General features: G+C 41.7%; 1 protein-coding gene across 1 annotated transcript in view; it reads left to right on the plus strand.

The window, feature by feature from the left end:
- The window catches only part of myo15b (myosin XVB), an 86143-nt gene extending 68073 nt beyond the window's left edge, over positions 1–18070 (plus strand). The window contains exons 36-61 of the mRNA XM_023949806.1: positions 128–256; positions 679–832; positions 1904–1994; positions 2072–2288; positions 2360–2466; positions 3377–3436; positions 3538–3613; positions 3714–3832; positions 4495–4610; positions 4803–4944; positions 5068–5179; positions 7308–7635; positions 7730–7784; positions 7990–8062; positions 8137–8213; positions 8312–8388; positions 10202–10332; positions 10417–10511; positions 10600–10677; positions 10758–10854; positions 12323–12471; positions 12553–12683; positions 14482–14615; positions 14688–14821; positions 15634–15774; positions 17771–18070. Coding sequence (XP_023805574.1) covers positions 128–256; positions 679–832; positions 1904–1994; positions 2072–2288; positions 2360–2466; positions 3377–3436; positions 3538–3613; positions 3714–3832; positions 4495–4610; positions 4803–4944; positions 5068–5179; positions 7308–7635; positions 7730–7784; positions 7990–8062; positions 8137–8213; positions 8312–8388; positions 10202–10332; positions 10417–10511; positions 10600–10677; positions 10758–10854; positions 12323–12471; positions 12553–12683; positions 14482–14615; positions 14688–14821; positions 15634–15774; positions 17771–17830 — 3083 coding nt within the window. The 3' untranslated portion in view covers positions 17831–18070. The remainder of the gene's footprint in view (positions 1–127; positions 257–678; positions 833–1903; positions 1995–2071; positions 2289–2359; positions 2467–3376; positions 3437–3537; positions 3614–3713; positions 3833–4494; positions 4611–4802; positions 4945–5067; positions 5180–7307; positions 7636–7729; positions 7785–7989; positions 8063–8136; positions 8214–8311; positions 8389–10201; positions 10333–10416; positions 10512–10599; positions 10678–10757; positions 10855–12322; positions 12472–12552; positions 12684–14481; positions 14616–14687; positions 14822–15633; positions 15775–17770) is intronic.
- Positions 18071–18212: the final 142 nt, after the last annotated feature.

The raw sequence follows: 18212 nt of genomic DNA on the forward strand, positions 1-18212 counted from the left end.
TTCATGCATTTCTGAGTATTCCTCTAAAAACTAAATAACAGTTCCGGATATCAACAAAAACCTGCTTTTGAAAAGACGCCAGATCAAATATAGAGTCCTCACGTTTGTTTTTTTCTGGTTCCTCCAGAATCTCAGCCAAAAGATAAACCCAAAAAAACAAAATCCAAGGCGGCACGCACCAGTTCAGTCATACAGAAGAAGAACAAACCTCCACCAAAGAGCCCATCCCCACCACCCGTCGCACCAAAACCTAAAGGTTGGTATAGTCAATAACAACATGACACTGTGATTCTGATTTAAAGACATTTCTGTTGGCCCTATCGCAACCTCTTTGCCCTGCTCTCTTCCCTCCATTTCTACACCATGGGGGTAGAAGTACCAGAATTTGAACAGTGAGGATTCCTGGAACTGCTCTTAATTTTCCAAGCAGAAGCAAAAACATCTTTTGACTGTTCATAGGTGATACATTAACTTCAGTTGAGTAGTTTGGCAATAAAAATGAAACACAGAAAATAATTTTGAAGGCCTAAATACCACTTATCCCCCATTTAAAGAGAGACTTGGTACACCTTTACTTTTTTAAAATAAGAGTTGGTCAAAAAGGGGTAGAAATAGGTTTTTCCTTTATGTTGTGGTGGCGTATTTAAATGTTGTATTTTTTCTACTTTCTATTTTTAGTGAGACCTCGAACCATCAGTCCAGAAAGAGAGGAGACTAGCCAGAATGAACCAGAATCTCCTACTCGGCCTGAACCTACCTCTAGCATCAGAGAAATCATCAAGCAGTTCAACAGTCGCCCCCAGCCTGAGCCTAAACCCTATGAGCCTGTCAGGTACCGCCATTAGTCCTGTGGAGTCCAGACTCATCCTTACATCTCTCCTTTGCACTGTCAGAAACTCATGCATCAAACAGAGCCAAATCAGACACGGTCTGCAGAGAAATGTTTCTTAAAGATCAGACATTTCTTTTTATTCTGCAAATTTTGATGTCAAAAAAGAAACATTTCACATCAAAGATGTTGACGGTGACAACTAAACTACACACGCTCTTTAACGTACCATAACTCTTTGACCGTTCACGTGATCAATGTAAATCAGCTGAATCTGTTGCAGAGAAAAGCAGCTTTTCACATCAACTTTGGACCAATCGTTCATTGATTGCTTAAACACTTTTCATGTTTACATATCAGCATAAAGCTGTTTTTCTACACTTCTTAACCCGCTGGTTTTTCTATTAAGTGTATTAAGGGTTGAAGAGTTACAATAGTCGAAAGAATACTGGAGGAAACACTCTGGAATCCCAGCTCAGACAGATATATGGTCAGGAACTACACCAAAGTTTTCACCCTAAAGCAAATCTGTGTTCAAGTTACAACTGATATCCCTGTTTAATATGCAGTTGAGTTATGGTCTTCTGCACTCATTCAAGTAGATTCAAGCGTTATAGGAAAGGTTTTGGTATAAAGACTATAAGTCCAGATGCTACAACTCAACTTAAATACAGTACATCACCTGGATGGATGAAAATCTTTATTGACATCCCCAGTAGATACTTAAAATCTGAGACAGATCTAGAATAAAAAGTGGGACAATGAAGGATGATCCTTTAAGCCTCTTTGCAGTCTTTAGGATCTGAGCTCCTGTACTAAAATTGTTAAAGTTCTAATTCAAATGCTGCTGTTTGAAGAAGGAAGGATCCTTACTGATTGCAATGACCTGAAGTAATTGAAGCAAATGAAAAGGGGTAGATGGTCTGGAGGTTCATTCGGCATTTCCTTTGGCAGAAGAAATATAAAGTATTCTTTCTGAAAGGAGAGACTGTAATCCTTTGATAACTGTAGTCAACAGTTAAAGCTGTTGAGGATGTGAAGATCAACTCTGTGTTTGTGTTTCCTCCAACTCAGATATTCTGCCAAACCATTCATAAAGAAGAGTGACCCCAAAGCAGAAGCTCTGGCCAAGCTCAGGAACAAAGCTCCAGGGCCACAACCCAAGGTCAGAATGGGCAGAGCTAGGGGTTTGTGCCGCATGTCACTGCTGGTGTTCAACTTTCTCCTACCTCTGCTTTGCAGAGACAGTTGGCCCCTCCCCCACTGCCCCCCTCCCCTCCACCTTCTCCTGCTGCCCAGCGAGTCATCTCTAACAGCATGAGGGAGAAGCAGCGTTCCCTGCAGGACCTGTTTGCTTTCCAGCCTCCTCCACCTTCTCCCCCTGACTCTCCACCTCCCGCGCCCGAACCCATATATCAGACCATCCCGGACCATCCACCAATGCCTGCTCCTACTCTCAGTGTGTGCTCCTCCTCTTTTATGCAACCATGTAGCTGTGATCTGCTGTCATTAACCCGTGTTAACTTACAGACGAGCTGATGGACGACGAAGGCATCAAGTCCCAGCTCTGCCGCTTCTCCCCCTCAGTTTACTTTTCCTACTACAACACGGCAGGAAAAATATTCCTGCGAAAAGAGGTACGGACATGCCCACATGCTCAACGACACACCCACAAATCAAAGGATACGCCCACATGCTCAGGATCACACCCATATACTGAAGAACACGGGAACATGCTCAAACACATGCTCACAAACATGCCCATGTGCCCAACAACACCCCCACATACCAACAGACACAAGCTCACGTATATGGCCACATCCTGAACATGTTAAACATGCCCACATGCTCACTGGCACGCCCACACACAACGATACATCCACATGCTTAAGGGCATGCCAACACACTCAAGGACACGCCCACATGCCTAGAGACACGCACCACATGCTTAGGTGAACTCGTAGAAATTCCTGAAAAACATTAGTTATCAGTAAACTTATACAGGTCTTTATTTCCCTTTTCTTCTTCCCTGCCCTGAGTTTCACACGTTTACGTGAATGCTCAAACAAGTTCATCCTTTCATCCTTATTTTTTCAGATGCAAATGTCACATAAGCTGTGCACACCCAATTTACAAGAGTAACTCGCCATAAAAGGAGAAAAGAACAACCTCAGAGTCGCGCGTGGTGGGGGTTGGGGACTCACAGTGGTCCTCAGGGAGCTTGTGTGTATGCACAGACACATGAAAGATTAGAGGGAACATTCCTGCCACCACGCTACCTCCAAATGTGACAGGGCGGTGGGTGACTGATGTCAAAAAAATTGTCCAGTCGCAGTCGAATTTTAACTTTTTCTTAAAACCGCCGCAGCCGCCACATGGCATGTAAAAATGCGGCTGCTGCCCATGTCGTGGCCATTGCTGAATTTGCTGAAAAATTGGCATTTAGGTCGTTGCACGGTGGCATTTTGGTTTATGTGACTGTACCTGTAGTGAGGGATGCAAAGATGCAGTCAGCAAACAGACTGAAATCATTTTTGTACTGCACAGGTGTTTTACCCCAGAGAGCTCTTCAATTCGCCCTACGTTCTCAATCTGCTGTGTGAACAGGTCAGGATATCATGGTTTAATCCATCACAGAGGTGTGACACTCCCACAACCACCTCCATCAAACACAATTCATGCTTACAAATATTTTACTGTTTTTTAAGATCATGACTGACACCTACTCAGACAGCTGTGTGAGGATCGACAGAGAGGAGAGGAGGAAGATGAAGGACCTCCTGTGTGAGTTGGGTGGCATACTGCAGGTTCTGTCTGATTTTGGTTCTCTGGAGTGAAAAGTGGTCCTGCATTGAAGCATATCGGCTTCTTTTTATTTTTGCAGCAAATTTCAATGTTGGTCCGCCAGCAAGCAGCATCCATGATGACAGCATGAAGAAGAGAATAATCATTGCAGCCCGAGACAATTGGGAGAATTACTTTGCTCGGCTGTTTCCTGTGGCGGTGAGCACAAAGCAAAAGGTTTTAACTAAAACAGCAGATAACAACTCATAAACTTTATGAGATCATGCTTTATGTCAGGCTCTGTTGTTTTCCATGTTCTGGGCTCCCCAATTGTGCATCATTGAGCTCCTCTGACTCTAATCTTTGCTTCAGAGATCCATTATAACAAAAATCAAACACATCATTTGCTATTTTTTTTTGTTAATCTAAATGAAGTTAAACATCTTTAAATCATCTTCTGGAGCAAAAATGTGATTTTGGGGCATAACTTTTATGGACAAAATATCTCTGCGTCGATGGATTGGATTCATGAGGCATTTTTGGACTTCTACAGTTCAATGATAATACAACATCTACAGTCTTTTTTTCATAGGAATAGGTGTTTAAGAGCTTGTTTTGGCCTAACGAGGCGTTCACTGAATTGTTATGGTTTGACAAGGTATCCAAAGGCCTCTTTTAGTTTGATGAGGCATTTTTGGACTTCTCACACATTGTTAGGGCAATCATTGAATCTCTTACTTGAAGAGACGTTCACAAGCTCATACTGATATGATGCAGTTAAAGGCTGTTTAAACGTGAGACGTTCACAGCCTGCTTACTGTTCAGTGAGGCATTCAAGAGTCTTTATAGTTTGATGAGGTGTTTGCTGGCTTCTCTTGCAGCTGGACAGCGGAGATGCACAGGTTCTGGGGGTGTCTCACCGAGGTATTTGTCTTCTGAAAATGGTGAAAGCATCTGGAATAAACCCAAAGCATCTTCGGCTGCTTAAAGGCTACAGGTAAAGACAGTAGATCTTTGGAGAAGTGGTTTGAGTTTGGATGTCTCTCTGTGACTATTTGATAAGAAAAATGTTAAGTTCCACTCTGAACTCAAAAACACCTGCCCTGTTATCCTTCATGCATGTCATTGTGGGGCCTCGGATTTGTGTCTTTCCCGTTTTCTGCGTGAAATAACATTTGAATGACTTCAGTTTTGCAGAGGTGCTGTCGTTGGAGCTCCAGGGTGCAAGCAGAGTGGAGCTGGAGCTGAAGACTGAGAACTTAGTGCTGAGATCATCCAGAGCTCCTCAGATCAGTGCCATGATTCGTTTGTTCCTTCAAGAGCTCATCAAGGTGCTCCTTCATCACCAACATGCATGCTTATATCGCCACTTTTGAAGTTGTTAGTTGTGTCTAGGACCCCTTCCTAGTGTTGCACAGCTTCTGTAGTAAATAAGTCTCTCTCAACACATCCAGGGCTCAGGCCACGTTGTGGCTTTGAAGAGCTTCATGACGGATGACAGGAGTCTGCTGAGCTTCAGCAAAGGAGATGTCATCAGGCTGCTGCCCATGGACGGACTTCAGGGAGGTCAGCCAACTCTTGAACTTTTACAGCTCAACTAAAATCTATATTTTATCTTGAAGTAACAGTTGACAACACATAAAAACTTGTTAAAAATAGAAAATTAGATTAGAAATAGAAAAATAGATTAAAAAAAACAACAACAAAGAAAAGCCTGACTTAAATAAAGATATTAAAAAAAAACATTTCCAACAAACATAAGAGACAACAAGGTGGAGCTAAAAGCTAAATAAAATGAGTAGGTCTGTCTTTTATTTGTATTCAGAAGATATACAATGTTGAGCCCCATAGGAGGAGATTTCCACAACACTAATGCTCGTTGTCGTTGTAACAGCTACAGTACCTCACTCGGCTCTCACTCTTTCCTCTCTGAAGAAAGTGATCGTCATGAGAAATAAAACAAATCATCATTTCAGAGGGAAAGTTCACTTCTTAATGCTTTTGTCCAGTTAATAAAGCAAAGGTTTTCTCCAAAGAAACAAAGTCCAAAATCTGGATTACGAAATTTGAAAATACCTCAAAATGCAGCTTTTTACAGTATATATGAGATTACAATTAATTGTGATCAAATATAGATTAATTAGATTATTTAATTACACGTCGCATTTAATTAATTGCACAAAAAAAATATTGCATGGGAGCACTGATATAATAACAATGAATGAAGAATCTCCACACCAAGACATAAATAAAAAAAATAAAAGTAAATTTACATTTCTGAGTATTTCTTTACTTAAATCGTTATGAATCAAGAACAGACGAAAATAATGCCATTTGAAAAAGATCAAATTTGTGACGTAAAAAATATGCTGGGAGGCCCACAAGCTCCCTGCTTTGCCCCACTCTGATGCATCCACATGCAGACAAATAAATCCACATATGTCTTTAATCTACTCATCTGGCTCAAAAATGAACAGCTGAATAGCTCCAATATTGCTCGCCGCTTTTGTTGCACCACTAATGCTAGGTTGGGGAAATGAAGGGCTGTAATCTAGCAGGAGAATGTGCAAACAGATAGCTCACAGAAAAAGGGACGGTTTGACCAAAAAGTTCTAATAAACTACTGCTGTACTGCAGAAACTATATCCTAGAAAACAACACAGCCACTACGTACATTTAGTGCAAATTGCTTTGATGAAAATTGGTGAAATGTGAATATATGTGGAAAAGTGAGAAAAGTTGTGGTCTTTACGTAATATTTTCACAGATATATAACAAAATAACCACATTTAAATAATGCAAAAAGCACATAAATCAAGCTAAAAGTCAAATCTGGCCCAGAAATCATGCGTCAAATATATATATATAAAATATATATATAATATAAACTGATATAAAACGTATACCTTGGTGGTGCATGCGTAAAAAGTCCATTAGACTCATGTGAAAATAAGTTGAAAGATCGTCAAAAGTTACAAATTTGCATAGGCATTGTCGCTGGCAGTCAAATGAAGATGAGTTTTTACTGGTGATCTGAAGTGGTTAATGTAGCTAAATCCTTTAACACCAATGTTAAGAGCTTAACAGAATAGACAGAAAAGAACATATTTACAACTCAAAGTCAAAGTCAATTACAGTAAATTACAAATTACAGTAAATACACATTACCGGTAAGTCAAATCAATCTTTTCTTCACCTCGTTACCACTTGTCGTTCTTTGATCATTAGCTTTGCACTTTGCAAAACAGTACATGTTTTCTTCGTAACTTTCACAGTAAAGCTCCTGTTTTTCACAAAATTACTCGCCTTCAAAACAAAACACATCCAGTCTTTTGGCAAAATGAAAATAAAACCTTGTCCGATTTGTGTATTAATACAGAAATAGAAAGTGTAAAACTTGTTGACATCCTTTACACTCCCACCAAATTGTGAGCATTTAAATGCATTCAAACGGGCCATTTACGTACCTTTTCAGATGATACAGTTTATATTGTGCAGAAATGCCCTTTAGCTCCATCAGTGAAGATTCAATAAAATGAATAGGTTGAACATTGTTGGTGAAGGTAATCTGTTCAGTGTAAAGTTATCCTGCACAGACTGGGCTAGTTCAGCAACATAAAGGGGGGAACTTATGACACTTTCAAGGGATCTGTGTTCTACATCAGCGATCACAGCTTTGCTTGTGTTTTATCAGGCTGGCTGTTCGGAACCGTAGGGGGGCGCTCCGGACTTTTCCCAGAAGAGCTGACGCAGCCATCCGCAGCCCCTGACTATCACTACCTTCACCTGGATCGAAGAGATGACAAGAGGAAAAGCATGAAGAGCAACACCAGAAACGCTCCACCTGCAAGCCCTTCTCAGCATCCTGTAGCTCTCAGACAGATGAGCCCAGAGTCTGAGCCATCACGCTCCAACTCCGTTCAAGGATTCCTGCAAAGATCTGGACCAAGCTCCATCCAGGGCTCTGTGCATGAATTGGGGGTCACGTCTCCCATGGCTGAATTTGCCATGAAGTATTTCAGGTATGAGAGAGGTGGTGCTAAAAAAAAAGAAATAATTTCTGTTCCTAAAACATAGAAGCAAATTTATTTATACAGTTTTGCTTGGTGTTAACAGAACCGGGACCTCAGGCCTTCCAGCCAGCGGCAGAACTTTGATTCAACACACGGACGTAAGTCCTCATATTATTGAATAATGCTTGTTAAAATGAATATTTAAATTTAAACCAGCTGGAAAGATGTTAGCTGTGCTGTTAGGAAGAGTTGTTGCAGACAGCTGTCTCTGTTTCCTTCACAAGCTGCATAATAATGAATGACCTGTTATTTTCAGAAAACTGCTACCAAAACTAAATGCTGCATGTTTGTTTTCATATCCAGATCCCCATCCAAGAGTCGCTCATCCTCTTCGATGATCCTGAAATGAATGAGTTATCCGTTCAGTGCTTCCTGAGTAAGTTACATTCAAGTTCAGTCATGTTCGTTGTTTGTGTTCCTCTGTCAGCTTCTCATGATTTGTCCCTGCAGACCTGATGATGTTCATGGGTGATGTGCCACTGAAGAAGAACACCTCAACAGCAGACTGTTTGAGTCACATCCTGCTGGTCAGAGCTCCTTTACTTTAGTTTTCCTACAGAATGGATGGATTGTAGATCGTAGGCTGATGTCTGTGGCACTGAACAAGCTTCTCTGCTCTTTCCAGCTGGGAAAGGAGAAGGAGCTGCTCAGAGATGAAATCTTCTGCCAGGTCATCAAACAAAACACCAACAACCCAACTCAGTAAGTCCTTGTTTTATGGGGGTCATAAAGGCCAGAGGTAGAGATTTAGCCTCACAGCAGTGTGTACTTGATCACAGTTCTTGAGAAGTCAGCTAAATGAAAACTGTCTGTTTAATTCCCATAACACAGCAGGAACTAATTACACAACAAAGGAACAGGCATAGAGGTCACAACAGAGAGGACCTCATCATTTTCTGGAAGTCATTGCAATTGTGATCGATAAAACATGTTGACAACAAAAAAAAACACACAATTATGATCTAGATTGAACTGATTTAAAGAGAAATTTGGGATGAGGGCACTTTATATTGTCATCACAATATAACTAAGGCAAATATACTGTTTACGTTTATGATAAAGATAATATTAGTATGACAGTGCATACAATCTGGGGTCAAAAAAAGGCGCTGGAAAGGCTTAAAGATTATCTATCGTTCAAAATAAAGCTCCACATGCAGATTCCTTTGGGTTAAAATATGATGTCCGGATTTGATGAAGCACTGCCTTTTTGCAAGACACACGCATCTACCAGAAAAGAGAAAAAACAGCAAAAAAAGACTCTTTACATCAGTGGTCCCCAACCCAAAAAAAAAAAACCAACAGCATATGATTACTTAGATCAGTTTTCTTTATTTTCTGATTCTGAAGGAAGTTTTGTTTTGGAACTCTACCGAATCTGTGACTTACTCTTGACACATGTCAAGTTGTTCTCCTCTGTTATGCATCCATCCATCCATCTTCCTCCGCTTATCCGGGACCGGGTCGCGGGGGCAGCAGACTGAGCAGAGATGCCCAGACTTCCCTCACCCCAGCCACTTCCGCCAGCTCCTCTGGGGGGACCCCGAGGGGTTCCCAGGCCAGCCGAGAGACGTAATCTCTCCAGCGTTATGTGTCTTAAATAAATTTGTTACTTACCTAAAGCAGCTGCTCTCACTGCTAGATTAAAAGCCCAAAGCTAACAAATTTTATTTAAAAAAAACATCTTTGTAAAGTTTCATTGGAGAGAAAAGAGTCATTAGGCATACGGAGGAAGTCTTTGGCTTTAAAATAAATATAATATAATAATAATATAATAAAGTTGCATTTATGGTGGATTCATATTTAATATTCAATTTTAAAAATACCAGTGTTATGACAGTCATTTTACTTTGTAGTATTTATTTGTCACACCGTGTTTTTAGCTTCTACTTTGATTTTTAAGGCAAAATCTACACAAAGCCTAGGTTTAAACTGGCTGCAAATATTTTACAGAGAATGAAGATACAATGAAATTAAGTTACTATTATGTGGAAACTTGTAAAAGTATTTATTCCTATATCAAAGCTAAATTAACCTGGTAGCCTGTTAAGAGACATTGGCACAGAAAATACTCCTCAGTGTTAAAGAGAAATACACAATACATTTCACTAAAAGTCTTTTTGTTCTGAAAGATAAACTGAGCCTGAATGGAGTTCTCATTGTTCTAGTGGCATTCTAGTATAGAAAACTAACTTGTAATAGTGCCTTTATTGAATTTCACTAACCAAAAACAACTTCTACAAAATCAACAACTTTGTATTTATTGAATCTTCATCAGCTGTAAAATATCTACACACAGTTTTAAATTGTCTTTTTAGACAAAATTTCATGTGGTAGCATTTTCGGAAATCGGAAGCTTAAAAAAATCAAACACCAACTTTGGCACTGTTTGGTCTGATTTTTGAAAATATTGTCTGGCATAAAACTGGCCTAAAAAAGGTTGGAGACCAGTGCAGTAGATGTTAGTGTCGACATTGTGTGTGTGAATTGCTTTTGGCTTTTTTTTTTTATCCAGGTCTAGCTTCACCCTGGGCTGGCGCCTCTTGGTCCTTATAACTGGCTTCTTCCCCTGCTCTGGAACTCTGCATCCTTACGTTACTCAGCACTTTGATGACATCTCTCAAGATTTTGAGCATCCATTCAAAGGTAGACCAAATACCCAACATTTAATACCTGTAGGTCTTTGCCTGATGACAACTCTTCTTCCTCATAAGCATTGTTCTTCCTCAGATCTGGCTGCTGTTTGTCAGGACAACCTCAGTCGCTCTGTCCGGTTCGGGGGCCGCAGAAATATCCCCTCACACGTTGAAATGGATGCACTTCTGGTAACTACTCACTAAAACGTGACTCTTTGTACAAAGGTTCATGAAGAGTCTCCCAATGAGTCATTGTGAGTCCTCTGCTTTTGTACAGGCTGGTAAGACTTCCCGGCGTATTACAATCATGTTTCCAGGAAATGTTGAGTTTCCTGCCAAAATCCGGAGTTTCACCGTAAGATTATTTCAAACCATATAATTAAGTTTCCGGCTCTATCGTCTGTTTCATATCCCTCATGGTGTATCTTACCATAGATAACCCTAGATGTGATCAAAGACCTGTGCAATGAGATGGGAGTCTCACAGCTGGAAGAAATGAGAGAGTTTTACATCCTCGCAAAACGACTACAAGGTGAGTCTGATGGCTAGAAAAGAGCCAGAGATCAGTTCTGTTCTGTTCTTGGTTGTGACTCCAACTGTTCAGGCATAAGATATAAAAGAAAAAAAAACATAAAAACCAGGTTAGAGTTAAAGGAAGGGCTTTTGGCAAAAACAGGACAGTGAGAAAGAATCTTCTATGTCCCAAAGATGTCAGGATTTTATCTTTGAAGATGATTTTTTTATTCAGGGGACCTTGAAATTCACAACCTAAAGCCATCTCACACTGCCGCTATGCAAAATCTGTGGTTTGTCCACGCAGGACATTTCGGTCTTCCATGAAAATTAAAAGAGCCCCCTCACATGCATGAAATATGTCATTCATTAGTCTTTCTTGCATTTGTCATTCATTGATGCGCGAAGATTTCGGGTATGGGTTTCGGCGAAACCACAGCCAAGCGAACGGGCTTGGCAAGTAAAAAATTAAACAGTCGGATTCCCCTGGTCTGCACCAGTTTGTGAATTCAGTTTTGAGCTATTCCCCTGATCCCCACCAGTTCTAAGTCAGCTGCCAGGTGCCAGCCAAGACAATCTGCTGTGCGAGCTATCCTTTCTGTTAAAAAAAAGCTGGAGAGAATCGCATCACGTAAAAAGTATAAACACCACTCAGAAGTTCATTGCATTTATAGCGGACAGTCATAAGCAAAATCAGCCTAAAAGAGAATGAAGTAGACCACAGGATTCTGGATGTGACTGATGCGATGGCTGATCGCTGTAAAGTATAAACCGGCCTGAACTTGGCCCCCTCCCGCAATCCGCCTTCTGCGCCGCGCCGGACACCGGCCCGCGGGAGATCTGTCCCCCACCATCGGAACAGCAGGCTGTGGAAGACCTCCACATGGTATAAACTGAAGCACGTGTTTAAGTCTTCTACGCGTGGTTTCTTCGTACTTCTTCCGTGGTTTTAACGTGGTTCAGTTGAGATACATCTGTCAAAATTTCACATAAAGAGCCACAACTTTTCCTCGCTTTTTTCAACGTATTTTCATGTATGCCCAGTTTTCATCCGTGGACAATATGCAAATTGTACGTGGCAACAGTGTGACACGGCTTATAAACTGGACTCTAGAAAATTCCATCCCATCCTTAATATTCAGTGAGATAAAGTCACAATGCCTTAGCATTTTATTGATATAACATGGCCCCTCTCCAAAAAACATCTTTATTTGAAAACTGCTTGTTACAAGTAAAAATATACTAAATGGAAGATTTTTTTTATTACATTTCGCTTTCCATTCATCTGACTAGAAGTTGAGATAAATACATTTTGTAAAACCAAAATCTTATATTTATTTCATTATTCTTTTGTTGTGCTACTGTGTCTTGATACTTTTATGTTTTTATTTATTGTTTTTCATTACTGTTATTTTTGTAATTGTATGAATCTGTAATTGTTTGAATGTGCTGCATAAATTGAGTTAAACACCTGCCCCCTACTTCAGATGGATTAGTACGCCCCCTGCATCCTGAGGAGTACCTGTTCGACTTCCTCTTGGAAGACGGCTCCATTACCTTGTCCTTCAGGAGGATCCTGTGGGGAACCCCTCTGTCCTTCGAGAACGAACTGTTTCTGGATTTCCATTACCAACAGGTGACAGGAATCTTCAAAGCTATCTGGACTGAAGCACAACTTCAAGATTCACCTGCTTTACATCTGTGACTCTGTATGCAGCTCCTGGAGGACTACCTGAGCGGTCAGCTGAAGTTGGGTCCCAGCAACGGGGGCTCCTCATTGGTTCGGGAGGTGGCAGAGCTCGCTGCCCTGCAGCATTTGGCTCGGGGTGCCACAGAACCCCCCACCTTGTGAGTCTGACATTCATATTCATGTCTAATTTATAATGATGATTTTTTTTGGCAAAATCAAAAAACCTGTATACTTTTCTAGGACATGTTTCTGCAGAGCAGCAGGGTTTCATTGGAAATTCGCCTCTGAATTCTTGGCTAAACTTATGGCAAGGAGCAACCCCGCCTCCCACTTTCCCTCCCCATTACTTAGAGCTCTCTGTTTTAGCAGAACATAGGGGCTTATGGCCCACCCAGCATAGTTTCTAAGTCGCAAATACGCTCTTTTTCAAGCTGCAATTTTTATCTGCTCCTAATTCACAATGATTTGAATAATCTTTATGCATAATTTTATTTATATATAAAAATACCCCCCCTCCCGCAACACCTGGGGCCAAGAACGGGCCCCGCCATGGGAAAGCCACCCCCAGCCCAGACGAGTACCCCACCACCACACAATAGTTCTGAGCATCCCCAGGGCTGCCCAAGGGAGACCCGCCCTATGCTCCAGGCAGCCACCCACCCCACAGGAAGTCCAGGAGGGAGCAAAGCAGAGTCCCAAAGAGTGTTGTAAACATGGCCTGACCAGGCTCACCCGCTGTTGAAATTTTAGAGAGGCCCAGTGCTCAAGGGCAAGGAGCAGAACCAGCAACACAGGGACATGGACACCCCCAGGCTTAGATGTGATGTAATTCCTGGCTCATAGTTGTGCCAAAGAACTCAGCGATCCCTCTCCATGCATGGAGAAAGGGCCGCCAGGCCCAGGAAGCCAGCACCCTAGGGACACAGTCGCTGTAGCCGAGGGTCTGGTTCCGCATGCCAGGGATGGGCTAGGGACAGAAGATCAGAGGTCCCACCCTCCTTTTGTGTGGTGCGTTTGTGTGTGCATGTGTGTTGATGTGTATATTGTTGTGGGGTAAAGGGTGTATGTACTAAAGGGTGCAGTTAAAATGGTGGGTAGGGTACTAAAAAGACATCTCCTACTTGCTGGCAGTGATGTCCAAGCACCCTCTCATCTCACCAAGGGGCCCTAAATGTTTCAGGCACTGCTTGCTGGCAGTAATGTCCCAGCATCCCCCATACCAACGGTGCTACATGTCTGTGATGCAATATAAAATCCATGCAGCAACCATGGGTGGGGACCACTGCAAAGTAGCCCCCCCCCGAGGTTCATTATTGGCCATCCCCTCCCGTCACCCTAATAAGTGGTTGTATAAGGAAGGGAAGTAGGTCGGGGACAGTCGATCGGTGAAACAACCATCCCCCAGCGTTGGGCCCAAGTGTCCCATGCCCAGTGGTCCCATTGCTCGAAAAGCCAATACCCCAGGCCCCACCACCCCCACTCCACAAAAAGAGAGAGGAGTCAACATCCCTTTCTCCTCTTTCCTCCTTACCTTTTCCGTCTGGTCCAACACAAAAGATTTTCAAATATGATTAAAATGAATAAAGTTTGGCCTAGATTAAAAAAGGGGTTTATTCAGACATGCCTCTGGTTTGTCAGAAGATTCATAACCCCTGTTGTTAAAGTAAAATATGTCCAACAATAGAGGCTTTCAGCTTTCATCTGTTTGTTCAGCTGTTGGACAGGACAAGGTCCCGTACCGCTAGTGGACCCCCACACACAAATTTTTGATGACCTACTGCTGCTCTGCAGAAACTATGTCCTAGAAAATGACTGGGAACGCTTTGACAATAGATAAAAAGGTGATCAGAGGGGGACTTTAAATATTGTAGAGTAAGTAGGTACTCTTCTGTGGATTTTGACACAGAAGACTTTTGGTATAATTTGTGGCCTTACCCCCCCCCCCCCCCCCCCCAGGTCAGAGGTGAAAGAGTACCTGCCCTCACAAGATGGCCTCAGTAGTAAATTGGAGGAAATCTCCTCATCCTGCCACGTTCACGTCTCAGCCATGGAGTCACTCAGCCCACAAGATGCCAAAATACGCCTGATAGGTGGGTGCTCCCCCACACTTTATCTTCTCCACTTACCTTAGACAAATATGTGAGACTTTTGTCTTCCCTCAGAGGGTCTCAGCAGCTTGCCTCTGTTTGGCTCAACCTCATTCCTGGTTCAGAAAGTGAACCAACGAGGATGCCCCTCCCCCTGCATCGTCAGTGTTAACCAGCAGGGGGTGTCCTTCCGTCACCCTAAGAGTCAGGTACTGCAGCCTATCATAAACCCAGACACCGATCCACCTGTAATGCTACTTACACACTGGCCATGGCATGCACGTTCAAGAACGCATTAAACAGGTATTCTAGAACGCGCTTTTAACATATGATGTCACACTGGTCTGTCGCTACCCAATTTTAGTGCATGTACTCACAGTTGGAAGAGCCTTGGTGCAAAATGTCAAAGCGGAGCAAATCATACAAATCTTGCTCCAGAGTTTTTCTTTCAAAGCTCTATTCTGATATAAGAAAAACTTGGTTTCATATAATTCTAGTTCGGCACAAACCACAATTATTATTATCTCTTTCTTGATCAATTTTCCAATGGTTGGCACTTTACGCAAATAGAAAAGGAAGCCATTCATGCGTCACTGCCAAATCCGAGTCCCTGATTGTCAAAATTTAACAGGTTTCCCTTTCAACATGTGTTCAATGGCTGTGCATTTTGAACTCAGAGCCCGAAAACAGTTGTAGAAACTTACTTGAATGCAAGAGTTTTAACCACAGAAGTCAGAAACGCACATATACATGCATTTACATAAACATTTTATTGGAAATGGTTGTTTGAATGCGCGTTTCCAAGCCCGGTGTGAACAAAGCTTTAGGCTCCACCCCTACTTCACTCACAAGAGAATGCTGTGGTGAGAAATCCTAGCAATGTAAATGTCACCGAGGACCTAACTATCATGGCCCAGTGGTGGTTCATGGTAATCAGAACTAAGAACTAATTTTTCCACTGCAAAGTTGGACTCCTCCCACATGCTGCAGGTGTTAGCTTGCTGTCATCTTTGTTCTTCAGGAGCAGGTGTTCCACATCCCGCTGGCCAAAGTTGAGTCCATGCGAACCATCCGCCCCAAGAAGCAAGGAAAATCTCCGGTAGCAGAAATCAGCTACGGAGATCCAGCAAGACCCAAAACTGTCACTCTTCATTTCAAACAGGTAAAGACTTCGGAACCTGATGGTCATCAGAAGGTTGTCATGTGAGAAGTGTTGTGACCCAATTCAAGAAGAAAACGTTTACATGGAATATTTATTAATGTGTTTTTTCTCAGAAAATAGAAGTTTAGGCACACTAAAGTGGCAGTTCTTGGTAATCCTTGATTTTATTCATGAATTACTCATCTTATCTTGATAAAGTACATGCTCTGAAATCAGGAGAATAAGTTATGAAAACCGTCGATCTGCTCGTGTAGGTGATCAGACGAGAAATTAACCAGCATCTGTTTACAGATTCTTTTTTATTGCAACCACGGCTATTTCGGGATTAGATCTACCTCACCGGCTCAGCAGCAAGTCTCGCTCTTATTAAAGCACGTCAAAAATTTTCAACCTCTCCCCTGGAAAGAAATCCTCTGTTGTAAAGACACTGATACATCTTTACGATGAATGTGACTTTCACATCAGGAGCCTGGAGTCAATGGGAGAAGAACACTGGAGAGGTCGCTGGTAACACCTAATGAACACGCTCTTTGACATAGTGTAACTTTTTGACCAATTATGCAATCACTGTAAATCAGCAGATTCTAACGCGGAGAAAATTGACTTTTTACATCAGCTTTGCGCTGACTTAAAAATACTCCATTAGAATTACGCTAATTTCATAAACGGTTGAAGCGTTACGATAGTTGAAAGAATGTCAACACTGGAGCTAAAGCTGCGTTGTTAAAGGGTTAAGCTGCATACTTCTCCAGATGGAGGAGGAAATGACAAGTGGGAGGAGCTTGATATACTCAAGCTTCAGCAGAAGGAGGTTCAAAGCAAAGAAAGAGTTTTGCAGATGACAAAATCTTACAAAGAGACAGTCAGTAGTATCAGACAACATATAACTCAGCCAGTTTTGCTAATAAGATGAAGCCAAGGAACTTTAACCTGACTTGTGCCAGAAGATGATAGTATTGAGCACAAATCAGAATTATGTCATACTGCCCAATTCTACAAAGTGAAAAGAATCACATTAATTTCCAAACACTGCAAATGCTGTCTTTTCAACATCTGGTCCCGCAGGTTCAAAAGTACAGCATTGTGAGGCTTTCTACCAGTAAGGCTTTGTGTATTAGAACTATTTGAAAGTCCCTTAATGCCCTATTAACATCTGAACCACAGAATTGAAAAAGAAGAAACCTTCAATACTTAGGCTATAGTAAACCCTCCCTCTTGACCTGGTGTTCCCACTTAAGAATCTATGTTCACAGGTGAAGCTGGTGTGTGTTTTTACATTTACTTAATTTACAAAAGTCAAGTTCAAAGCCAGGTTTCCCCAAAGTGCCACACACAGAAAAAAGCAAGGTTTATTGATTACGACTGTTATAATTCAATTTTCACTGTTTTGGTCACCACGTGGTTTAACACCCACCAAGTCGGCACTCTTTTCCAGCAAGGAACTCTGGGTAATAGAGGGGTAACCCAGTGTAAACTTGTGTGTCTCTATTTACTGCGATTTACTTTGACTGTCCTGCTGTTTTTCTTGATTGGGAAGATCTAGTTGACCCTTTTGGAAAGTTCATCTCAGTGTTGATAAATGTCACCTGCCCGACAAAATCCTGCAACTCCAGTAGCTGTTCACTGGAGGGCAGTATTGGTCAAAAGAAGCCATAAAAAGGAAGGTAAAGAAACCATGAAGAAGAAAACCATCATTGTGTATGGCCAACTAGGGTAAAGACCCAGAAATGACTGGCAAAAGAACTTATTTTGGCTGATATGAGAACATCTCAGTATCTTTAAAGAGGAGTTGTAAGAAGAGAGGTAGAAGGAGGTCTGAGCATCCTCACTGAGACTTTTGCCTCTAGGACCCAAACTCTATTCTTGGTCTAAGCCACATCTGTGACACAGTAAAAGTTTTCTGCAAAGAACTCAGGGAAAAGACAGAAAACATGAAAATAAAAACGTCTTTTGATGGAACACATCCAAAAATCACATCTACTTTTTTCTGTTTCAGGCTAAAGAGTTCTGCCACACCCTGGCTCTGATCATGGAGATGACTCAAAGCACAGCCTAAAATTCAGTGCCAGACCACCTGTTAAAAAATCTACTGACCTTAAACTGACCCTGACCTCAGGCTGACAGTAACCTCTGCAGAACAACATAATTCACTGCTATAATAAAAAAAAAGTATTTGTTTTTGTTTTTCTGAGAGCCTTTAGAAGGAGGCATTAATATATGAATTACTAGTCAAAAGAAATGTCTGCTGATTTCATTCAAGTTAATAAAAAATATAATAAATAAATGTGCTGATTGATTTTCTTTGTTCTGGTTTTTGTCCAGTCTTTCTGGCGTTCTCTTACCACACAGGAAATACGTTTATCGCAGGTTTGGCTGGTGCAACAAGATTTTCTAGTCCACCCTTACCTCTAAAAACAGTGTTCTGATGGCCGACCATA

Source organism: Oryzias latipes, chromosome 19 (assembly GCF_002234675.1).
Source record: "Oryzias latipes chromosome 19, ASM223467v1".
NCBI classification, from domain to species: domain Eukaryota; kingdom Metazoa; phylum Chordata; class Actinopteri; order Beloniformes; family Adrianichthyidae; genus Oryzias; species Oryzias latipes.